We start from the raw sequence: 26,276 nt of genomic DNA on the forward strand, positions 1-26,276 counted from the left end.
TTTAAATTTGTTGAGGTCTGCTTGATGACTCATGTTGTGACCTTGGCATACGTTGTGAGGGCGCTTCGGAAGAATATGTATTCTGCTTGGTGGTGTCGTTCATTCATTCATCCATCCATCCATTTATTTAGTTAGTTTATAGAACTTCCTTAATTCTAATGGTGACCAGTTTTCTTAGTTTTCCTTCATCTGAGAATGTCTTGATTTCCTCTTCATTCCTGAAGGATATTTTTACTGGGTATAATATTCTGGGTTAATGGTTCTTTCTTTCAGCACTTGAAAATATTATGCCATTTACTTCTGGTCTGATGTTTTTCTGATTAGAAATCTGGTTTAATTAAAATTGTTTCCTCTTTATATATATGGTATTGTTTCTTTCTTCCTGCTTCCAATATTTTTTCTTTGTTTTTAGCTTTTGGAAGTTCGACTATACTGTGTCATAATGTAGATTTCCTTGGGTTTAGCCTGTTTGGGGTTTGCTCAGCTTTGGGGGAAGTTTTCAGGCATTATTTCTATGAGCACTTTTTTAGCCCTGCACTTTCTTCTTCTTTCAATACTCCAGTGATACAATTGTTAGGTCTTTTGTTATAGTTTTACACATTTCCGAGATTTTTTTTTTCTGTTGATTTTTTTTCCATTCTATTTTCTTTCTGTTCAAATTGGGTGATTCCTATTGTTCATTGATTTTTTTTCCTCTGTCTCCTCTATTCTACTTTAGAGCCCATCCACCCAGTTTTATTTTTGATACTGTATTTCTCAGTTCTAAGACCTCCATTTGGTTTCACTTTATATCTTCCATTTCTTTGCTGAAATTTCCTATATTTTCATTTTTCCAAGCATGTTTCCAATTGCTTACTGAGTCATTTTATGATGGCTACTTTAAATCTTTGCCAGATAACTCTAACATCTGTGTCATCTTGCTGTTGTCCTCTATTGATTGTCTTTTCTCAAGTTGAGGTCTTTCTGATTCTTGATATAAGTGAGTTTTGATTGAAACTTGTATGTTGGGGCACTATATTGTGAGACTCCGGATTTTACTTAAATGCTATATTTTGGTAGGCCTGTTCTCATAACTTTTGAGCAGAGAAATGGGGTAGAGCATCATTACTTCCAGATGTATTGAAAGTCCAGGTGTTGACTCAGGCTCTGTTAATAGCCGGGTGAGGGCTTCCTTATCATTGCTGAGTGGGGTGGGAGTTCTGGCTCCCCAGTAGTCTTTTGCTGATACTACCCTGGTTGGAGCCTCACTACTGCCTCTTACATGGACTCCAGTGACACTGTTGGGGAAGGGTGGCCTCATTACCACTGAGGCATGGTGAGTATCCTGCTCTCCCTGTCCTCCACTGGTATCACCCTACTGGGGAGGGGAAGGGTTGCTTTGTTGCTGCTTCATGGGGGCTCCCCATATAGTCTTCACTGAAACTGCTGAGGGGAATCCCTCATCACCTGCTGGCGGGGATGGAAGTTCTGCCACCCTACTCAACCTTCTCTGACACTCTAGTAGGGGGTTTGGGACAAGGGTGGAAATCTAGGCTCTCTGTCTACATTTGCTTGTGGAGGTGAGAGTGGGGCCACAGTTTTTTCTGGGGTGTTTGGCTGAATTAGAGTGATTATTATTTTTTTTAAAGATTTTATTTATTCATTTGAGAGAGAGAGAGATTACAAGCAGGGGGAGCAGCAGTGGGAGAGGGAGAAGCACACTCCCCATGGAGCAGGGAGCCTGATGCAGGGATCGATCCCAAGACCCTGGGATCATGACCTGAACTGAAGGCAGATGCTTAACCGACTGAGCCACCCAGGTGCCCCAGAGTGATTATTGTGTAAAAGTTTTTTGCCCTGCTAGGCTGCCCCTTTTACCTGAGAGAGCAGGCTTTGCTGGAGCTTTTTTGTGTCCCTTGCCATTTCAAGATTGTCAGCTTTCTCAGCTCCAAGTTTGGGATATATGAGTGTATTAGTTTGCTAGGGGTCATATAGCAAAGTACTATAAACTGGGTGGCTTAAACGACAGACTCAAAATTTTGGGTGCCTTATCCATCTAGCATAATATCTTCAATGAAATAAATGCATAGTTTCCAAAATGAAGCAATTATGTTTGGCCATTAAATCCTATATTTTCTTAAGTACTCATATTTTCAATATTAAAAATAGTGACATAACTATGTGTATGTTTCTCAGGCTCTGACATGTTCTTGACTCATGTTTGTGTCTTTAAAACACTGTGTTGAGATATGATTGACATACAAAGTGCTGTACATATTTAATGTATATAATTTGATGAATTTGAGGTTAAGTATATGTCCATGAAACCATCATCACTACCTATGTCATAAACATATTCGCTTCCAAAAGTTTTCTCTCATCTTATTTTTGATGATTATTTTCAGAGCTTTATGTGTATGTATGTGTGTGTGTGTGTGTGTGTGTGTATACACTGGATACATATACTTACATACACACATACACACACATATGTATATATTCCCAAAATTCTTGGGTTCAACTCTCGCTGATATAAAAACCTTTGGTTATAAATTAAACTTTGTATGTAGCAAACTTTGTATTTGAAGCCAAAGAGCTATTTTAGTTTGGTTACTCATAATTTTATCCATCAAAATCATTTGGGAATGACTCATCAAATAATTTATCTCAGCCAAGAGATATGTTTGGATATTGTTTGAGCTCAAACAGTACTGACTTTTGGAAGATTTTCCTCAAGCTGATGAAAATGAAGAATTTCAAAGCTATAATGTTTTCAGAAACAAAAGCCCAAAAGAGATCATACCAAATGGGGAGAATGTTAGCTCAGTTATTTTATATTTTATCATTTTAATGTATAAAATTCTCTGATGAAGACAGATCTATTGTGCATACCTCAAGTACAACATAATGTAGTCTTAGTATTGGCCCTTTGGCCTCATTTTATATAATAATTTTTTAAGCAGTTCACCATATCTTTTAGGTAGTTCACCATAAAAGACATATTTTTTTAAAGATTTATTTATTTGAGAGAGAGAGAGAAAGAACACAAGTGTTGGGGGGAAGGGGCAAAGGGAGGGAGAGAATCCTCAAGCAGATTCCCTGCCAAGCGCGGAGCCTGAGGCGGGGCTCAATCTCAGGACCCTGGGATCATTATCTGAGCCAAAATCAAGAGTTGTCTGCTTAACCAACTGAGCTACCCAGGCGCCACCATCACAAAAGACATATTGGCGAAATAAGTGAAAAACTGAATTATTTTGTGTGAAGCACACAGAGCTAAATAAATTTTATCTCTGGTGGGTTCTTCCATATCATTTCTGTGTTTAGGAAGTCACACATCAGGCTCTTGTGACCTCGCAGAAGTCTTGATTATCAGTTATCAGCTGTCAGTGTCAAAATAAGTGTAGTTTCCTCTAACCACTTAGGTCCTAGGGCATTTTGTTTCCCCCCTCCTTGACAGGCAAGGGACAAAGATATTCTGTTTAAATTGTTAAGTGCAGCATCTATCCTTGGGTGCCTTCCCAAGAGGGTTTCCCTATGAGCATCATCCTGGGACTCCTAAGGCAGCAATTCTCTTATGAAGATGGTAATTCTCACCAAGTTGAGATTCAGTATAGATCAGTTTGGAGAGAATTGTCATTTCAACCCCCCTATCAAAATCCCAGCAGCCCTATTTTTGCAAAAATCAGGAAGCTGACAAACTAATCCTAAATCTTATGTGGAAATACAAAGGGTCCAGAACAACCAAAACAATGTTGTAGGGGCACCTGCGTGGCTCAGTTAAGCATCTGCCTTCGGCTCAGGTCATGATCTCAGGGTCCTGGGATCTAGCCCTGCATCGGGCTCTCTGCTCAGCGGGGAGTCTGCTTCTCCCTCTCCCCCTGCCCCTCCCCCTGCTCGTGTTCTCTCTCTTTCTCTTCCTCTCTCTCTTTCAAATAAATAAAATCTTTTAAAAAAAATCTTGTAAGTTGGAGGATTTACACTTTTCAATATCAAAACTTACTACAAAGCCACCATAATTAAGACTATATAGTACAGGCCTAAGGGTAGACATATAGATCAATGGAACAGAATTAAGAGTCCAGAATATATATATTCTCTGTGTATACACACACACACACACACACACACACACACACACACACACACACATATCCTTATATTTCTATTTACAGTCAACTAACTGCGTTTTTTTTTAAGATTTTATTTATCCATTCATGAGAGACAGAGAGAGAGAGAGAGAGAGAGGCAGAGGGAGAAGCAGGCTCCCAGGGAGCAGGGAGCCCGATGTGGGACTCGATCCCAGGACCCTGGGATCATGACCTGAGCTGAAGGCAGATGCTTAACCAACTGGGCCACCCAGGCGCCCTCAACTAACTGAGTTTTCAACAAAAGTACCAAGACAATTTGATGGGGGAAAGAATAATCTTTTCAACAAATGAGGCTGGGACAATTGTATACCCACATTTGAAAAGATGGATCTTGTGTTGCCTGGGTGGCTCAGTCGGTTAAGCAGTTGCCTTCAGCTCAGGTCATGACCTCAGGGTTCTAGGGTCAACTGTCCCACTGGGCTCCGCACTCAGCGGGGAGCCTGCTGCTCCCTCTGCCTACTTGTGCTCTATCTCTGTCAGATAAATAAATAAAATCTTAAAAAAAAAAAAAAGAAAAGACAGATCAAGACTCTTACACCATACAAAAACATTAACTCAAAATAGATCACAAACCTGATGTAAAACTTAAAATTATAAAACTTTCAGAAGAAAATATGGGAGAAAATATTTGTGATGTTGGGTTGGGCAAAGATTTCTCAAATACAATGCCAAAAGCACAATCCATAAAAAAAAATGAATTGTACTACCTCAAAATAAAAAACTTATGTGTTTCAAAGACACTATTAAGAAAATGAAAAGCCACAGACTCAGAGAAAATCTGTGCAAATCATGTGTCTGATAAAGGACTTAAATCCGAAATATATGAAGAATTCTTATAATTCAATAAGAAGAGAAATAATTATAAGATGGACAAAAGATTTGAATAGACATTTCACCAAAAAATATGAATGGTTGATAAGCACACAAAAAGTGTGCAACATGATTAGTCATTAGGGAAATGTAAATTAAAACTAGAATGCACTTCACACACACTGAAATGAGTATAAAGACAAGAACAAGTGTGGGAGGGCGTATGGAGACTTGGAATCCTTCTAATTGCTAGTGGAAACGTAAAATGGTACAGCTACTTGGGAAAACAATTTGACAGTTTCTCCTAAAAATGAATATACCATGTGACTCAGAAATTGTCCTCCCAGGAATCGACTCAACAGAAAGGAAAACATGTCCACACACAGACTTGTAGGTAAATGTTCATAACAGCTTTATTTAGAATAGCCCCGAACTGGAAAGAACAAATGTCCATCAATGGGTGAAGTGGATAAACAAAATATGGTTTATTCATACAACTGAATACCAGGCAGCAATAAAAAAAGAACAAAATACTGGTGCATGCTAAAATATGAACTACAAAAAAAAATACTAAATGAGAGAAGCCAGATGCAAACACCCACATATTATATGAATCTGTTTATAGGAAATGTTCAGGTAAGTGTCAGAGACAGCAGGTCGGCGGCTGCCTGGGGTTGGGCGTGGGGAGAGGCAGTGACTACAAATGGGCACAGGGATCTTTCTGGGGTGATGGAAATGGGCTCAAATTGGGTTGTGGTAGTCATTGCACAACTTTGTAAATTTAGTGAAATATCACTGAATTATACCCTTGGAAACGAGTGAACTTTATGGCATGTAAATTATTTCTTAATAAAACTGCTAATGATGAAATAAGTTTAATTTGTATTATAGTGCCTAGCACATGGTCCTGGATAAATGATGGCATTGTTCTTTGAGGATGTATTTTGTCTTCTGAGCTCAGACCTGTTGCCTCAGAGGGCAAGGATGGCAATAAAGGCTGTAACAGCTAGCATTTCCTGAGTACTCGCTCTGTTCCAGGCTCTTAACTGTTTTCTATATATTACCTCCTTCAACCCCCCAAAATTTTCGGACATAGTAGTATTATGACTGATTACAGATAAGGAAATGGAACCTTTGTGGAGGTCACTGGGCCAAGGCATGGGGAGTCATTTGCCTCCAACAGATCTAAGCTGTCTTAACCATCGAGAGAACCTTTAAGACCTAAGAATTTCTAGTCCGGTCATGGGGCCAGCTAATGGCTCTGGGCACCTTCTTCAGTCTATGCCTGGCCTTACTGAAGCCTTCCCTGTTGGAACTTTGTGATTCTGGATTACCTAGCAGTTCTGCTGTGTCGGCCACCATCACAGTAATTGCCTGCCTGACTCTGACTCATGTTTATCCTTGTTATAAGACTGACCCCTCTTGACCCATGTTGGCTGGTGATGAGTGGCAGCTTCTGAACACTGCCTGGTTGACTTCTGTGACTCGTGCTGATATTTTGGCCTCACTTGTGCCCTGAGAGTTCCCTGAAGGTCACAAAAACCTTCCCCCAGGATTTGCCCTCAGCCAGGACCCAGTAGGCCCATGGCCCATTCCCTGTCATCCCTGGGCCACGGTGCAGCCTCATTGTAGGAGGGAAGAACCTTTTATCAGTCTAAGTTTAGCTCCTGGTGACACTCTGGGCTACAGGGTTGGAAGAGCTGGGCAGAGTTTCAGTTCCTGACTGGGCTTTAAGTCCTTGGGCCCAAATCCCTCTCACACTTTCTACCATATTGCTCACGTCCTAGGATTCTCGGGGTTTCATTTGCTCTGAGCGTTAAGCACTATGGCTAATGCTTTATATCAGAGTCCTATTAGACATCAGCTGAAACATAAAAGGAATGTGTACTCAGACGGTCCTATGTGAGGTCCAGTAGGAGTGAAGTTTCCCCTCGCATCCACCAGCGTTTAGACAAACTTACAGTCTGAGCACTCTTCTGCAGTTGACAATTTCACACAGCTTGTGTTTTGTCACTGTTCCATAAATTGCCTCGAATTTGCTCTACTCATTGCCTTTGCTGAAGGTATCCCCCTTGTCTGGATTCAATCCGCCCATCAGTCACTACTTACGAAACACCTCCCATGACCAGGACCTGTGCTAGGAGCACAGGGGAGGCAGGGAAGCCTAAGAAAACTCCACTCTTTTAGGATCTTTGGGGCCCATTGGAGAGACAGGAAGCACATAGATAAAGAGGAGATTGATGTTAGTGGAGATAATGGGATGCGGAAGAGATGAAGAGATAACGCCACAGCCCTGTTGAAACTATAATTGAGTCTAGATTGCTCGGGTCAGGCTAACCGTGGTTGAGGCACAGCAGGGACCTGGACAAACTGACCGCCAGGGCAGGCCTCTCTAATGAGGCAGGCTCTAAAGTGCTCGTCTCTGGTTGCTCCCCCAGAGTGGGAGGAGACAGGCCTGGTGGGGCTGCATCTCGGGATGCTGGCGCGAGGGCCATTCCCAGCTCCCCGTAGCCAGAGCAGCTCTGGTGACAGATAATCCAGAGTTGTCTATTGTCTTCACTGAAATTTGGGGGTTACCTCTGATGTTCCAGCAGCCCACCCTCCCTCCCCCAAATTTGCTGAATTCCCAGAACCACTTAATAGGCTCCTGAGTAACTGAGAAGTGAAAGTGTATATCTAAGCCGTCATGAGGCAAACGTTGTCAGGTCACACTTCCTCCTTGAGCCAACGTCCAGTGTTAGATGGCCTCATGGGTCTTTCTCCTGTTCCTTTCCTTCTCCTCCTCCCATCATGCTGTAGCTAAATATCATGGGCTAAAACGGCTTTTGTAGAAGGGAGGAGGCTATCACCGTTATCCGTGACACGGTTTCTGTAGGAAAACGTGTTGTGCGCGGAGGTGATACAGAGCACATCTGCCTCTCCTCCCAGCCCTCCCACCCGGGTACTGCTCCAGGGAATCCTTTGGTCTGTGGAGGGTGGGAGAGGCCAAGGACTGAGTGAGTGTGAGCTGCAGGGGGCTGGGGGGCGCTCCCTCCTTCCCTCCTCTCAGCATGCAAACAGAAGGCTGGCTTGCTTTTTATCTTGATTATATTTATGTTGGGCTTTAGCATTTGATTCCTTTTGAACAATGAATCCTGCTGTTAAGCAAAAAACAAAAAATATTGAAAACTACTGTTTTAAGAAAGCCGGTATTAAGTGCAATGCTGAACTAGTGATTTAAAAGAAGTTTGTTTAGGGACTTGAAATAATAACCCAGAGGAGCAGATTCCCTGTTAGTCCTGGACGTGCTCCAAGTTCATGCTCTCCTGACTCTGCTAAGTTCTAAGAACGCTGTAGCTAGATCTTTATTTCAGCACACAATTTTTAATCATGTCTCCACCCTGAAGAGAATGAAGTGGCATTCAGATTTAGGGGATTATAAAGGACATGTGTATTTAAGCTTCTGCATTGTTTGCATTTGCATTACGGATACAAAGATTTTAGAATTGTTTATGGAATGCCCTTTTCCTAACATACACTTTTTCTGCCCATCCTCTAAAGATAACACTGAAAAATATTTTGTGTCCAGGCTAGAAATTACCAAATAATTTTACAGCACCGTAACTTTTGTTATTTTCCTCATTCAGACTTTTTTGGGTACACGGAGGGCTTTGTACCCTTCACATGTTTTGTCATGAAACAGGGCTTCTGTGGATAAGCCTTGTTCACCATCTGTTTGCTTACAAAAGGTGATACTGGGAGGCAGTAAGAGTTGGAGCCAGTAATTAGAAGCCAGGCATCTCGGACTCCCTTGATTACCCTGATTCTGGAAGTTTCTTAACAGCTGGATTCCCAGGGACAAGGATTCTGGCCTTGCTGACTTCACAGACTTGTTTTGAGTTGAAATGAGTATTGCTACGTGAAGGCTTTCTGCAAATAGCAAGAGCTGTACCTACACAGTCCCATCACCTACAGGGAACAGGGCTCTGCATTTTTCACATGACAATGACACTTGTTATCTAAAGACATCATGACTTCATCTTTCAGTATGTTGAGATTCAGTCTTTTCGAAGGGAAAAAGAAAACTATAAAAGCTGTAGGACTTACCTTGAGTAACCAGAGAGGGATTTTTCATAATCTTAATATAAGTGTCATTTTTAAAGAAAGAAGAATGGATTATCATGCTTGTATGTTTGTAACTTGAATTTTATTGTCCACTACCATGCTATTACTGTTGTATACAGATTTGGCATTTATGTTTTCAGTCCACAGAATTTCATATTCCTTTACTGTATTAAAAACAGAGGTATCACAAAGAGGAATGCCACGACAGTAATGTTTCGTATCTTCTTGATCTTGTTCATGTCCGTGAAGTAATTAGCGCTAACAGGAAAGCTTTCATCTCTGGCTGGCACATATATGTTAAGTATGTAAACAGCACGTTCCATGTCTTACTGTGTTAAGACAGAGACATTACAAGGATGGAACCAGTAAAGCTGTACTTTTTTTTCTAAAAGACATTTTAGGATGTTGATATAGCTCAGAATAATGTCTTTTCATTTTTGTAAAAATCCTTGAGTTTTCAAACCCAGAACAACTGAGCTGCACTTGATGATGCGTTGATATTTGGAATGCAGCATTCCCTTTCCCTCCTTTTGTGTTGTTACAGAGGAAATGGGTTTTCAGTGTACATGATTCAAGAGGGGGAAAAAACCCATATTGAATTCCACAATATTCCTTAGACTGGGAAACGAATCTCTTTTGGAGTAGTCACGTTTATTTTATCGTAACTCTATAGCCAAACAATTTACTATGTAAATGTAGAAATACAAACAGCTTTATCGAACAAAATACTATTTTCTAGCTGCCTAACAGAAATGATTTACTTAAGAAAACAGAACAAAATTTCTCAGTTTCATTATTCAGCTTTGTAAATATTTTGCCAGAGCTTTTTTTCTTGGGGTGAGGAAGCAAATAAAAGAGTTTAAAAGCTCATAGGTGTCTATTTTGTTTGAGCTTGGTGTATTTATTAAGAGTAAATTCTGTATGTCTTTGCAGTTCATCAATATGTGTATTTAGAAGTTTCTCAAATTCTTTTGCTCGCTTCTCTTCCTCCAGAAGGAAATGCTGTGCAGCCAAAGAGGCTGGGAAGACTATATCTGGGGGAGACTAAAGAGAGAAAGAAATGTTAGATGAGGAACACAAAGCCTTCTAAACCTTCCTGTTTCCAGGCATGCTTCATCCCTGGCATGGTCAGACGGCTCAATTCTTAATGAAATAACCTAGGCTGTTGTAATACAGTGACTGCTCGTGAAATCCTCAAGGAACGAAAACATCACAGCACCATTATATTCGAAAGTTCCAGAAATGAATATTACCATGTCCAGCTGCAAAAGCAGGGACAACAAAATTACCATGGGACTTGCCTAAAACATACTCGACCAATTTGTAAAACCAAAGGTATTCATCTGAAAATAGGCAACTCCAAAAAGCTAAAGTGAAGATTATAGTAGACTTGGGCAAGAAAAGCTTAATAGGAAAAAAACAGTTAAGGATTGGCTGAAAAAGGGAGCTAATTGCTGTCTGGAGTTGGCCAGGTGAGGAGGGCTGGCAGCATGATGCACGTCGGGGTTCGAGCGGCTTCCTCATGGGGAAGGCCCTAATGCTGGAATGTAGCTCGTTTGTCCGATTAGAGCCGACAAAGCCTCAGTGGTAAGCGCCCCGTTACACACTTCGTGCTAATATGGAAGTGCTTGCTCATTTAACGGTTTGTGACCTGTGAAGTCCTAATTTATGCCAGATGACTTAGCAGATCCCATACTAGAAGAATCTCTGATAGAAAAAAATTGCCTTGTGTAGCCTCTGGCGAATTTACTAGGCAAGTTGCATTGAAGGCCTTTAAGATTCTGGAGCAAGTCCACACCATCTGTAGCAGAAAACTGTATACTATTCACAGAACAGTCCCTGCAATGCTACTGAGCCCTGGCTGAGGCAGAGCATCTACGGAGTGGATAGGATGACTGGATCAAGCTCTGTCCTTGGCCACTCCAGTGGAAATTACAGACGGGTTCAATGGCACGGTCTCCCTTTCACCAAGGTTAAGTTAGCTAACCGTTGCTGTTGAGTGTCTCATCTGCTTGCAATAGAGACCAAAGCTGAGGAGTTCCTGATATGGCACCATCCCTCAAAGAGACCAGCCAGCCTCTTGGTGGCAATTAGTTTACACCAGGTCCCTTACACCTTGGAAAGGGCAATGTTTTATCCTTACCAGCACTGACATGTATTCTGTGGGTTTGCCTTTCCTGCCCGAAGGGCCTTGGCCTTGATCACTCCCTGAGAGCTCACAGAGAGACCGATTTATTGACGTGGGATCCTGATTAAAAGTAAAGGAACCTAATTTACAGCAGAGGAGTATGGCAGTGGGACATGACCATGGCATTCACTGGTCTTCCTGCATACAGCACCATCTAGAGGAGGCTAGCCTGATAGACTTCTTGAAGGCAGGGCTGGGGCATTGTCAGCTGGGAAATTATAGCCTGTGAGGATGGGGTACCGTTTTCAGGATATGGTATAGACTTTCAACCAATGGCTATTATATGCTACTGTGTCTCCCACAGGTAGAATACACAAATCTGGGAACAAAAGGGAGGATGGAGGAATGGCCCCACTCTATCATTTCTGGTGACCCACTTGGAGAATTTGTACCTTCTGTCTCTGTATCTTGAGGCTCTGTTGATGTACAGGTGGTGGGTCTCAGAGAGGGAAATGCCTCCACCAAGAGACCCGTAAGAGTTTCACTAAACTTAAAGCATTGGCTGGTACCCAGCCACCTTGGGCTCTTTGTGCCAACAGATCAGAGGCTCAGAAAAGGTACCCCGGCAGAGGTACCTGGCCCTAATCATCACAAAGACTACTGCTACATAATGGAGGCAGTGAGGAATATGTTTGATATTCAGGTGAGCCACTGAGGTTTCTTTAAATACCCTCGTGCCCAGTTTTAACTGTAAATGGCAAACCACATCCTGACAAGGGCATGGGAGCCTTAGAATGGGTGACAAGATGATGACTATCAGTCAAGTCCTTGAGACCAGTTGCAGCATCAAGGCCTGTATTTTGTTGCACTAACCCTCCTCTTATAAGCTTTCCCAGAAATTATGGCCAGCCAGAAGCTTGGAGAAGATAGGCCTGAATGGAATGAACCCCAGGAAGAGAGCATGGATCTGAGGGGTTCAAGAGGTGGCCTGTAGCGGATGCTGATGGTGCCCTACGGAGATTCCCTTCAACGGGCTGGTGCAGCTATCCTCCAGCTACTGTGGGTGTTGGTTCTCTGGAGACCTGCCCTTGGCTGGGCTGGAGCTTTGCAAATATTTTGACTGCCTCATCTGAGAAGTTGCAGTATTCCCCTCAGCCCATTCCCTCTCCTCTCAGGGGCAAGGACTGATTGACGTGGAGCACAAAAAGCCAGACTTCTTGTCTCCAGGGGAGCCGACTCTGTCCTGCAGTACATGCTCCAAGCTCCTGGTGAGACCAGGCCAAGCTAATCTCTAGCTGAGACCTCATCCTTGTTTAGCTTTTCTCGCCTCCCCTAGACTGTTTCCCTGACTCTCCTTCTGCCGAGAATACTACCTTCAATAAATCACTTTCATAAGAATCTCCATCTCAGATTCTAGGAAACTTGATCACAGATGGACGACTTCCTAACTTCTGGCTTGAGTGATGACTGGGTGACATCAGTGCCATTTATTGAGAAAAAATAAAACAGTAAAAGGGGCCCATTAGGGGTAAGGTCTTATTTATTTTCGGTTCCCCAGGTTCTAGCACAGATTTTGGCACAGAGTACATTTTAAACAAAATTTTTGGATTAACATATGAATGAAGAAAGTGCATTTGATTTTAAATAATGTTGAATTAGGGGTGACTTGGGACTCAAACAGATTGTCATATAGAAAATGGGATATATCATCAGTCCAGATCTCAAAAGGTAGGTCTGGATCAGAGATATTTCAAAGTTATAGATAATTAAAGCTGTGAGTCTGATTGAAATCATCTAAGACATGCAAATAAAAAAAGCAATTCAAAAATGGAATCTTGGAGAGAACTTCATTTCAGGCACCCACTGCCATGTTCATGTTCTTGACATTGTCAGCAATGATAACTGCATTATTTATTAATCAAGATTTTCAGCAACCCAACCCATTATCCTTCCAGCTTAGTCTAGTATTCCCACTTTCTCATGTCACTCATTCCCTTCTAACTCTGCTTATATTCCAGATCCATCGTTATAACCATTCAGCAACTTGTCTCCACAACCCCCCCCCCCGCCCCGCCCACCCCGGGGCACTTACCTGTATCCTGTCTCTGTCCTAGGTACTCGGCAAAACCCAGACCTAACTAAACTGCCTGAGCCATGCCTGCACCTGAGCAGCGGCATCCTCAGGCAGGTGGACGGAGGAGGAATTGTATTACTGTGGGGACTGCTTTCACTTAAAGTCCGTGACCTCAAATGTGAGATGGTAACACCGCCTGACCATTCTATTGCACTTCCCTGGCATATTCACTTTCTCACTCATTACCTGGTGACCTTGCCTCTTTCTTGGGAGGGAGCTCCCTCATCTCTCCAAACCTTTTGCACCTGTAGCCATATTTTAGGCCATACTCTGTTTCAGAGACTCTTACTTCTACCTATACCATGGATTCTGTTCCTTCGTATCTTCTTGATGGCTGTTTCTGCAAATGAACCTCGTTACTCATGGGCCCCACCTCCTTTGCCATCAATCTTTCCTCCTCTCCTTGAAGATTCCCATTGGACCACTAAATGTTATGGTCTGAGCTTTGTCTTAGGGCAGTTTCCCCATTTATACCCTTCCAAGTATTCTCATCCAGTCCTACAGATTTAAATATCAGCCACGTGCTGATTACTCCCATATTTTGTTTCCAACTCTGATCTTTTCCTTGAATCCCAGAGTCACATATCTTAACACCTATGTGAGATCCCCATTTGCATGTCTAATAAACATTTTTGAATTTAAGTGCCCAATCTAGAAATCATGATTTTCTCCTCTAACCCTGCTCCTTCCCCTAGGCTTTCATGTCAGAAAGTGGTGCTAGCATCCACCCAATGCTCAGGCTGATATCCTAGGACTCATCTCTGAGTCCTCTCTTTCTCTCTCCCCAGAGCCAACCCACTGTCAAGTCTGGTCTGTTTTCCACAACATTTCGGATCCCACGTGCTGCTCTATTTCCACCGCTACCAAGCCAGCATCATCATCTCTTGCCTTGACTACTGAAATAGCCCAAAAATTGTTCTACCCACTTCTACCTTTGCCCCTCTATCTTTTATTATTTATTTGGCAATCAAAAGGGTCTTCCTAAAAGATACTTTAAAAACAAAACTCAAATTCCTTCCCTTGGCCTATAGTCTCTACAGATCTGGTCTTCCTCTGATTACTTCTCTGTCTCCATTTCATTCCATCCTCTCTCTCTTCCTGGCTCCAGAGCCTTCCACCCCCGCACCCTGACTGGTTCTCGAACTTACCAAACTTGTTCCTGCCTTACAGATTTGCACCAGGGGCTCCCTCTGCCTGAAGCCCTCTTCCTCCAGATCTTTGGATCATTTTTTGTTGTTGTTAATTTAGGTCTCCACATAATTTAGGTCTCCTCAGGGTCCCCTCTTCATTTTCCAGGCCAGTCAACTGTAAGTAATCCCTCACACTCCCATCACTTCCTATCACATTACCGGCTTTTCTTTTTGTCATAAAATTTATCACTATTTGATATTTTTTATATATTCATTTGTTTCCAGTCATCAATCCCCCTTTTTTGAGGTAAAATGCACAACAAATAAAACCATTTTAAAATGAACCATTCAGTGGCATTTAGTACATTCAGAATGTTATGCAACCACCATCTCTATCTGGTTCTAAAATAGTTTCATCATCCTGAAAGGAAACCGAACCCACAAAGCCAGTGATCCCCATTCCCTGTTCCCGTGCTGCCCCTGGTAACCACCAGTCTGCATCCTGTTTCTATGATTTACCTATTCTCAGCACTTCCTATAGGTGAAATCATAAAATATATGACCTTTTGTGGCTAAATGCTTTCACTTAGCGTAGTCTTTTGGGGGTTCATCCACCACATTGTAGCATGTATCTCTACTTCACTCCTTTTCGTGGTTGAATAGTATTCCATTTTGTGTCTGTAACACTATTTGTTAATCCGTTCATCCACTGGAGGGGGGGTAGTTCCTCTCTTTCACCAGACTGTAGAGTTGTCTGTCTCATCAAAGATGTGTTTAGAACAGAACCTGCCATAAGCTGGGTACTTATAATACATGTTTATTTTATGACTGAATGATGAATATTAATATTTAAGGGACGGCTATAGGAGAGAGAAGCTTGGAAGCAGACTGGGAAAAAGTAACCAGAAAGGCAGCAGGAAAATCAGTGGAGAATAGGGTCATAGAAGCCAGAGAACATGAGAGTTTCAAGAAAAAATGATTAAGGAAGATGACTTCTTAAAGGCATATTTAATTAACAAGTAGAAGGTTGCTGCTGGTCTTAGAAGGAACAGTACTATTGTAGAAGTTAAAATGCAGACGTGGGGGGAAACTACGGGACCCAGAACAGTGAGCTAGGCCATGTCTTTCAGGGAACATCACAGATTAAGTTCCCCATGCCCAGACCAAAAACAGTAGAGAATTTTCTTTCCTGGAGACTCTGGGGCTTATGAACTTCCTCAAAGGAGTGACACAGAATTTTAGAGATAGAAGGAAGTCCAGTGTTTATTAAGTTACTACAACAGATACTCTGGTATGCTTTTAATGTGCCTACTAGTGCTACACACTATTTTAGGTGCTGGGATTACAACAGTAAACAAAGACAGAAAATGTCCCTACTTTCATGGAGTTTAAATTCTAGAGGAGGGAGGCAAACACACAAGCAGACATAAAATGTTTTATGGTGAAATGCTATGAACAAAATAAAAACCAGGACGAGGGGTCAGGGAAAAGAGAGGGAGATGCTACTGTAGGTTGGTTGCTCAGGCCTCTTGGATGAGGTGATATTTGAGCAGAGACTAATGATCCTAAAATGCTAAAATCATCTGACATTAGAACCATATGGCATTTAACAATTCATCATGTTTGGTTTCACTGGAGTATATGCTTACTTCGGAGTCCTTAAAGATCCAAATTTTGTTGATACAGAATTTGCTAAATCCCCCTAGCTGTTCCTGTAGCTTAAATAAGGAAATTTATTTCAGTTACTTTATTGGTATGAAATTTTATTCTGTTCAAATAATTCTGGCATTTTATGTTGAGATGAGCACAAGAGAGCATTTCAAGGCTTTAGAGATCTCTAACGCTTCAAAAGTTAATGGTTTTAAGTCTTCTCCTTCCACAGCAGCTTAAATCTTACTTCCAGTCTCTACCAAAAGAAGGTGATAGAATTCAGAAAAACAGGAAAGTATTAATGGGATACCCCATCAGTTTAAACATTTTCTGTTGTTGTCATTGTTTATAATTTGTATCCGATATTAGTATATCATGGAGAGGTGCTGAAAATTGCATAATATACTTTGAATACAAGTGAAAGTAATTGCTAAGAGTAACACTACTTACTTTCTGAGGTAGACATCTACTTTAAGAAACCCTGTGATTATTGTGTTCAAGAAATTAAATCATAAGGCAGAAAATTTCAGCACAGAAATGGAAAATGTAAAAAAGAATCAAATGAAAATTTAAGAACTGAAAAATATAAGACTGAAATTAACCTACATGAGACCACTTTCTTAAGACAGGGAGAGGTGGCTCTTTTATGCATAGAAACCAATGCAGAGAGTCAAGGAAAATGAAGAAACAGAAGAATAGGAAATTAAGAAACTTTCCCACCTGTTTTATGAGCTCAGCATAATCTGATACTAAAGCTTGACAAGGACAGCAAAGGAACATTACAGGCTAATTTCTCTAGTGAACACAAAGCAAAAATTCTAAGCCAATATGAACAGACCAAATGCAGTTATCAAATGGAGTTTATTCCAAGAATTCAACGTTGGGTTAACAAGAAAAAAACATCACATTAACCAAGCAAAAGAGAAAAATTATACGGTCATTTCTTTTCTTTTGGTCATTTCAAAAGAAGCAGTAAAAGCATCTGATAAAATTCCATATTAATTCATGAACAAAGTTAGCAATCTAGGAATAAAAGGGAATTTCCTTAATCTTTTCAAAGGAATCTACAAAATACCTAGACACAATGGTGGAATATTGAAAGCTTTCTCTTTGCAACTGAGAATGCAAGAAGGATATTGCTTATACCACTTCTCCTACTCAACATTTACAGGAGGCCTTAGTATAATAAAGCAAGAAAAAGAAAATAAGAAGGTACAAATATATGAAAGTAGAAAACAAACTGTCATTATTTTGATTCTGTATATAAAAAATTCAATAAAATCTGCAGGACTAGAATACATGTGCAAATTCAACTGAATATTTTCATGGGAAAACAGTTTGAGAATACTACCTTGCACCACATGCAAAAATTGATTCCAGGTGTAAATCTAAGTATGAAAGGTAAAGAGCCATAGGTTCTAGAAGGTAACATAGGATAGTATTTTTATAACTTTGGGACAGGCCAAGTTTTAAATAGGATACCAAAAATGTTAACTATAGAGAAAAAGATTCATAAGTTTGCATTAAAATTAGGAACTTCTGGTTACCAAGAGATACTATTAAGTGAGGAGGCAAGTAAGAGTGGGAGAAGATATTTGCCATATACATAATTAACAAAGGGCTTATATCCAGCATATATAAAGAACTCCTACAAATAGATGAGAATAAAGACAATCCAATAGAAAGTTAGGCAAGGAAATTGAACAGACACTTTACAAAGGAGAATATCAAAATGGCCAATAAATACACAAAAAGGTGCTCAGCTTTATTCACCAGATACGTAATTAAGACCACAACAGGAAGTTACTACACACTGACCACGAAAGCGAAAATTAAAAGACCAATAATACCAAGTGTTGGAAAGAATATATAACAAGAAGAACACTCTTATTGGGGTATTAGCTGGCTCAAACAGTTAGGAAAACAGTTTGGCATTACCTCCTAAAGCTGACCTTATGCATATCCCATGACCTAGCAATTCCACTCTTGGGAATATACCCAATGGAAATGTGTATACATGTGCACCAAAAGACACATAAAAGAATGTGTTTAACAGTATTATTTGTAATATTCTCAAGCAGGAAATAAGTCAAATGCCTGCCAACAGTAAAATGGATAAATTGTAGTCTCATTCTATGTAGAATTTATATATATGGAATACTATAGAGAAACAAAAATGGACCAACTACAGCCATATAAAACAATGTGGATGGTGAACCTCAGAAATAATGTTGAGCAAAAGAAGCCAGACACAAAGAACACATATAGTATGATACCATTTACATTAAATTTACAAATGGCCACAATTAATTCATGACATTAAAGGTCAGGATAGTGGTTACCTTGGGAGCAAGTGGAAGAAGTAATGGGAAGGGGATGTGAGAGGTGCTTCCAGAGTGCCACCAACGTTCTGTTTATTACCTGCGTGCTAGTTACCTGATGCTCCCTTTGTGATAATTCATCACGCTGTCCAGTTCTGATCTGCGCATACTTCTGTATGTATGTCAGAGTCAATAAAAAAGTTTTTTTTTTAAACAGTCATAAAAGATCACTTGTAGCTCTCTAAAATAGGCAGATCACTGAGGGCTCACGGAGTGTCTAGAGATGGGTCCTAAGCACTTGGATTTTTAAAAAGCATCACCAGTAATGCCGGCCTGCACTAGAGGTGAAGAGCCATAGGTTGAAATACTTCATGCAACATTATGGATCTCTTTTCCTTCTATGGAAAGGCATGGCCAAATGACTCCAGACCCACCTTGGAGTCCTATCCAAGGAACAATGTTGTTTTTTTTTTTTTTTTTTTTAACTCTGTATACATCAGTATATAGATATCAGTGTAAGAGTAATCACTCCCTCAAGGAAAAAATTAACCAACAACCAGCAACTCACCAGTGGGAACACTTCGTTGTCACTAACCAGGGGACTTGTCATTTCTTTGGTTTGAAATGGCATGGGTGGTAGTGGAGACATCACACTTCGGTTTGGTTCACGATCTTGGCTAAGTCTAGAAGAGAAGGATGGTCCTCGTTTACCGCTACCAAGGACACTGCTTGTTCATGCAGCTAAGGATTTAAATTTCTCTGATGTCTAACAGGAGGGGAAGCAGGACAAAGCTTTGGGCTTCTTATCTCGGTGTCTCTTTGAAAATCATCTTCCAGATGAGTCATTTCTAATGATTAATAGTGAACAGGAAACTTGGTAATTGTTAAAAATATTCTTCTACTCTTATTGCCTATATTGTATCCCTTTCTGTGTTTTACTTTCAGATCTCTTTGCCATTTAATTAAATAACACGATACCAGTTTGGGAAGAATCTCAAAACAGCTCACACTGCTGCCCTTGACAATTCTAAATAATCCTCTTTTTGTATTCTCTATTTCACTTAACCTTGCTGGCTTTCTTAAAAGAATTATGCTTTTTTTTTTTTTTATGCTAGAACAAGTCCTTGTACAGTAATTCTAATTCCTATAGGGCTTAATAATTTGTAACATTTTGGGATGCCTCGGTGGCTCAGTTGTTAAGCGTCTGCCTTCAGCTCAGGTCATGATCCCAGGGCCCTGGGACTGACACCCACATCGGGCTCCCTGCTCCAGGGGAAGCCTGCTTCTCCCTCTGCCCCTCCTCCTGCTCATGCATTTTCTCTCTCACTCTCTCTCAAATAAATAAAATCTTAAAAAAAATTTGTAACATTTTTTCAATTTATATCATCTGCTAAACTCTTCCACACTTAGTAGTTGTATGACACTGACCTTGAGCAGGAAACTATATCTTTCTGTGACTTTAATTTTTTCATTGATAAAAAATGGGTTCTTGGGAGAATTGAACTCCACGGTTGGGATGAAAGGTATAGTACAGAACTGGTTGTGTGTGCTAAAATATAAGGTAGAAGATGAGACTGAATAAAATACCAGTGAGATTTTAAATTTTGGTATGCTGACTAAACAAGTGAATAACAAAACAAAAACCCAAACCAATTTCCAGTAAAATTTTATATAAAAACATCCTAATAGTATGAGCTATTTGGGACTAAATAAATGTCTTTCTGAACATTAATTCATGAAATTGGGGTTGAAATTTAATCAAAATCATCAAAGCCCATGAAAACATAAGAATCCCTTCAACTTAAAATTATTTATTCATTTTTACTGATTATTCAAATTCTCCACAGGTATTGATTTACCATTTTCAAAGCCTTCATATTTTAATTACACGCAGCTCCAAAAAATTCACATTATTGTTCTCTGTTCTTATCCAAAGACTATCTATCTATATAGGCTTTTTTCCTATTATGTAAACATTTTCAAAGCGATGCATACAAATAACAATAAAAGTTAAGTGAGACATCTGTAAATTAGGACATAAAAACAAACACAACATGTTTTCCATTTTTACTTATCTTGAAATATATCTTTTTTTTAAATCCATTCTTCCAAACCATAATAACCATGGAAACAGAACAGCAAATTAAATTGAAATAACATGGCTTATGATGTGCACGTTAAGATGAAACATCTCACAATTCAGATAGAATTGTAACAATTGCAGAGTACATGTGTGTAGAGTCTCCAGCTAAACCTTTTAATTTGAGGCTACCATCTATACTTCAAAGCACAGTGGGAAAAAATAAGATAATTATAGAAGGGACTCAAGAAATATATATCTCTTTGTAATCTCAATTATACAAAGATTTCAGGGAAAGTATTATTTGTCCTGAATTTTCTACAGAATTATCTCAACTATCCATTTTGCTTTGGATATATCGATACAGTTTTACAGTGTTAATTCTTAAAACTTATATATGAACATGCTTTTTACTGTAAGAGCCATAAAATGTAGAGATTGAAAGGGAAGGCTCCATTATGGAGTAAAATCCTTTTGCTTTAAATCGTCTTTATATCTGAAAAGTTCTTCTTCTAGAATGCAGCTATTCAAATACTTCATAAAACCACCTTGCAAAAAAATGCTCAGTCTATCAATTTAAAAGCTATCTTAAAAGTTATTTCCAAAGGCTTTTATTTTTCCTCTCACAAGCTGGTCTTTTCAGTTAGCTTTTCCACAGGCCCTCATCCAAGGCCTCTGCCTACTTCGGCCAGGAGGGCAGGACCCAGTTGTTGCTGGGAGCAGAACTCTGCCCCCTTGAGACCTTGGAGTCAATTGTCTGCAGTTTTCAGAGTTGTCTGACTGTACGTCCATTCCTGGCCCTCTGTTAATTTTCCCTGGGCTACAAGATAATGTCCTCAGCATGGAACAGGATCCTTTCACAAGTGCTAATTTGCCTGCTTCCAACCTCACCTTCTAACATTCCATGTGATGCTCCCCGGTCTATGAACTACTCATTTTTCCTGGCCCACAACTGTTCAGCCTGTTATGTTTTGCTCCTTATTCAGTAACACCTTGGTACAAAATTTTCTCAACTTACTTTTTTTGCTTCTAGATGACTATTCATTCCTTGACGAGGGATTCTGTGAGAGTAGTTATGACAAACCTACCGACTTTGTGGTTTTCTTAGTATTAGAATCTTTTTATTTATTAAACTAAATTTGAAGCAATTTTAATGATTAATATTTGTGATCACTAAACTCTCTCCAGTACATGATGTAACCTTTAAAACAATACATTGGCTTTTACATATGTATCATATATAGAGATGAAACCCCACTTATTACAAAATTGAGTTGTCATTAAAATTCGTCATATGTTAATTGCTCTGGATACCACTATTCCAAATTAGCTTGTAAATTATCCTTAAACTTCAAAACTCTAACACTTAAAAACTTTAAAAATATTCAATACATCCTCACCAAATTCAATTACATCTTATTCATAATTTTTTTTAAGTGCTGAATAACTTCCTTATCGGAAAGCAAATCTGTTGGAATATCCTAAAATGCTTCGCATTTTAAGTGGATGAGCATGAAGAACTTCTTATTACTTCTAATAGGAATGAAACCACAACAAAAACTGGTTTACTTCCGAGTGGATAAAAGATTATTTAAAAATGTATTATGCGAAAGAAGTCAATCAGAGAAAGACAATTATCATATGATTTCACTCATATTGGAATTTAAAAAACAAAACAGAGGATCACAGGGGAAGGGAGGGAAAAATAAAATAAGATGAAATCAGAGAGGGAGACAAACCATAAGAGACTTTTAACCATAGGAAACAAACAGGGTTGCGGGAGGGGTGGCGGGTGGGAGGATGGGGTAACTGGGTGATGCGCATTGGGGAGGGCACCTGATGTGATGAGCACTGGGTGTTGTATGCAACTGATGAATCCCTGAACTCTGCCTCTGAAACTAATAATACACTATATGTTAATTAATAGAATTTAAATAAAATTTAAAAATAAAAATGCATTATGCAAATCTTCCTCAGCTAAAAGGAGGAAGCGGCTAAAAATTAGACTTGAAAATTTTGTGGGGGACACCTGGGTGGCTCAGTCAGTTAAGCATCTGCCTTCAGCTCAGGTGATGATCCCGGGGTCCTGGGATCGAGCCCCGCATCAGGATCCCTGCTCAGTGGGTAGTCTGCTTCTCCCTCTGCCTGCCGGCTCCCCCTGCTTGTGCTCTCTCTCTCTCTCTGACAAATAAATAGAATCTTAAAAAAAATGTTTGTGGAACACTATCTTCATATAATTTTACCTAAAAGCTTTCTCCTTTCTAAAACAGTTTAATGAGACCTCACCGCATTAGCCATCGCTATGTAAATACGACTCCGTATTTTCCAACGATTTTTATGCCTAATGAATATATATAGCTTTTACTATTTGGCTTCACTGAGCTGTGCTGTGAGGGAAAGAAGGAACATTTCATTTTTCACTTGCTAAAATTAATAGACATGTACTTTACAGCCCTCCCCACTGCTGAGCCCGCTGTCCTTGTAACTCAACAACACTTTCCCCATAGCGAGTTCTACATGGTAATAATTTATTCAGAACATTTGAAATGCTGTTTCTTTTAAAAATCAGGTCACTGGAGAACACTGAAATCAGACAAGGCATTAAAACAAATTTAATGAAACTTTCAAAAGATGAGACTGGCAGGACACAGGCTCTGCAGCAGGAATAGTAGTCCAAACCGCTTATTAAGATAATCTCCTGCTGAGCATTTTACCTCTTGTGTTGCTTTCTGTGTCCCCTATGGTCTTGTTTTTGTTAGGTACTTTTAACACATTCTGTGCCGCCCAACAAAGAAAAAAGGGGGCAATCCAAACAATAAAATTACTTTTTATAAACAATAAAAGGCAGAGTAACTGCCTTTTAAATAACAACTCCTGGCACCTTCATCTAAGGCTTTCAAAGTTATTCCCAACAAGCAAGAATAGGAAACAATGTTCCGCCCCTAATGGGGGCTCAATACAGGCCAGTCCTGACTAACATCTATGGGAAGACCCTTTATCATACCTTTAGGGGCCTGCTTTTCTCTTGACAAGGAAAAAACTGTATACACGGGCTCGTGATTTGACCCACGGAGAAATAAATCTGTAGAGTAGGGAAGCCCTTTGAGAAGGGTTTATTCTATATTAGAAAAAATACTTCTATGCCACAATCAAAACGAGCCCCCTTTTGGACAGATTTTCGGTTCTACTGGCCAGCAGGCATGGACACATTCACTGGAGGACTGGCCCATGGCTCTGCCTCAGTGACCTGTTCCATCCGCACACCCCCCCGCCCCCCGCCCCAAGCCCCGGCCAGAATGCTCCCATCAGTTGTCTTTTAGGGTAGCAGCCAGTCTGTCCTCATTTCCTTCCTGAACTACTTGAAGAAAGGTCATTAATTTAGCACTTTTGAATGCTGGCTGTTTCTTGCATCGGATTAGGACATATCCTCTAACACATACAGGGCTGAGGTGATAGAGGTAGGAGAGACATACACGACATCCGCAAGAATGTTGAACAGATATATTTTTTGGTATGTCCCATGGATTTACGGATTTAGCCACCTGCAGAACTGGGCATGCTTAGTTATAAAGATGAGGCCGGCATCACCCCTCCTCCACAGGACTATCTCCGAGGAAATGTCAGATTCAGCCATTTGGCCATCAACACTGACTTTTTAGGCACTGTGAGTTGTTGAAGAAGTATTCATATTATTATGCTAAAAATTTTGTTAGTAATAATAACATCAATAAGAATAGCTAACATTTATGGAAATGCATGGTTTACATGGAACTATGTGTTCTTCTCTAATTCTCACAAAAAAACTTGTAATTATTATCCCTATTTATCAATGGGAAATTGAGGATCACAAAGGTTAAGTAAATTTCCCAAGGTTGTAAATATTACATTATATGAAAACAGTATGCAGGATTTTCCTGCTAAGTATTATGAGTTCTTGAGCAAAAGTTTTACGGAAGTTGGGTCCTATCAATTTACCATTTCGCGGCACCACGAAATGTCAATAAATCTGATATTAAATAAGTTTGAGAAGTGTTGCACACCACAGCCCTTCTTGAACCTCACAATGTACACTAACATATTAATGACTCAGAGCTGTCCTGCTAGAAAAGAAACTTGTTTATTTTGCTGAGAATTTTCCAAGTCTGGAAAAAGAATGAAAATTCTCCAGAGACAGATTTGATTCCATAAATATTTTATTAAAGTTGAATAAATTAGTCTGATTTTAGAGTTGACATGTTTACTTAAATTTTGAACTAAGACACTTTAAAAGGGGATCATGTGGATAGCAGATATTAATTCTCCACATGCTTCTCTTCACTCAGAGGAAACCTCGTACCCCTTGTCCAATTCTTTCCCTAGGAAGTGACCACTGGTTTGTTGCTGCTGCTGGAGTGTCGGTATAAATTGTATATTCTGAAGTTAAATCGGAAGTGACATTGTCCTGTATTTCTACTTTGAACAATATATGTAACATATGAAAATCTAGTTTTTCTTATGACATTAAAAAATATTTGCTTGTATATTTTGTTGCCACATCAGTGTCTAAGAAGTGTCTGAAGTGATGAAAATTCACTTTAACACTACCCATTTCCCTGTTAGATTTCGAAAGCTATCGACAGCACAGAATTTCATATAAAACAACAGGTCTATACTATGCATTCTCACTGTAAAATAAAATTTAAACAACTGAAGAGCAAGTTTATAAAATTCTATTTTGAATTGTTTCAAAATACATTTCTATTAAATGTGCATACATTTGTGTCCTTATATAAGGGAGTTAACATACCTATCTTCATGTTTTTCCATTTTTATTTGGTTTTGATAGGTGTACAGTCCCATTTCCTCATAGGTATTTTGGTTAGCCCATGCTGATTTGCCATTGGCATGAAGTTTTGCAAGATCATTTCGGAGCCTTTCATTCTCATATTCCAGTTTGTTAACAGATGTATGCCTCGAATGTTCCCTGTTAGTAAAATCCATACTCTAGAGAATAAAAAACAAAATCACTGAAAAACTGTTCCTTATAAGTGATGCATATTTTCTGTGTGTTTAGACATGTCTGTTGGAAGGGGTCTTCCACTGGAGTCCAAAGATATAGCTCTACTCCTGTGTACCTCCTAAAGCCCCTTCCCGCTCTCACCTCCTCACGACACAGATACCCAGTGACAGGTACCACTGAACACTTCGCAAGAAAAGCATTGCTTTTCATGGACTAGTGTCCATGCTCACGTATGCATTAGCATTCTGTATCCAGAACAGATTGGCTGGATTAAAGAGTTTTCATGTTTATAGGGTATGCCTTCTGGTGTTAATAATGGAACCAGAATTAACATACATTTCAATTTTGAAAGACTTTTTCTCTGATGACAATAACACATGTCATTACAGAAAATCATATACTGATTCTCCACTGTTGGGTGATGCAACAAATTATATACAAAATCCATATAGACTAGAGTCTGCTTCTGGACCATTTTAAAGCAAAGATCTCACAGCTGAGATGGGGCCAGTACCACAGTTTTGAGGAGTGTGGCTCCATGATGAAGTTTTACTATCTGGTATGTGCCACCCAATTTTTAACGTGTCTTAAGAAGAGAATGTGAAACATGTTTAAATCACAAAATGAGTGGTTTAGAGCAAGAACAAAGATTTCTGATGCTTTTTGAATTAAATGCTGTAAGAAGTTTCTTAGGGAGAGTCTAAACTTTTCTTCTCGCAAAGTTTTAAAAAAACAGGATATAGTCTCACAAGAAAACTCATGAAAACGCTTTAAATGAGTCTACGTAGTCCTT

The 26,276-nt window shown here is 39.7% G+C and overlaps 1 protein-coding gene across 14 annotated transcripts in view; it reads right to left on the bottom strand.

The window, feature by feature from the left end:
• Nucleotides 1-9,117: 9,117 nt before the first annotated feature.
• Nucleotides 9,118-26,276, bottom strand: part of DEUP1 (deuterosome assembly protein 1) — an 82,923-nt gene continuing 65,764 nt past the window's right edge. For 13 of the 14 annotated variants that reach the window (XM_027581430.2, XM_027581428.2, XM_027581433.2 and 10 more), the window contains 3 exons: nt 25,271-25,467; nt 18,973-19,087; nt 9,118-10,085 (listed from right to left, as the gene is read on the bottom strand). In XM_027581430.2, coding sequence (XP_027437231.1) covers nt 9,909-10,085; nt 18,973-19,087; nt 25,271-25,467 — 489 coding nt within the window. In that variant the 3' untranslated portion in view covers nt 9,118-9,908. The other variant, XM_027581440.1, reaches the window with a different exon arrangement.

This window comes from Zalophus californianus, chromosome 11, assembly GCF_009762305.2.
Source record: "Zalophus californianus isolate mZalCal1 chromosome 11, mZalCal1.pri.v2, whole genome shotgun sequence".
In the NCBI taxonomy this organism is placed as follows: domain Eukaryota; kingdom Metazoa; phylum Chordata; class Mammalia; order Carnivora; family Otariidae; genus Zalophus; species Zalophus californianus.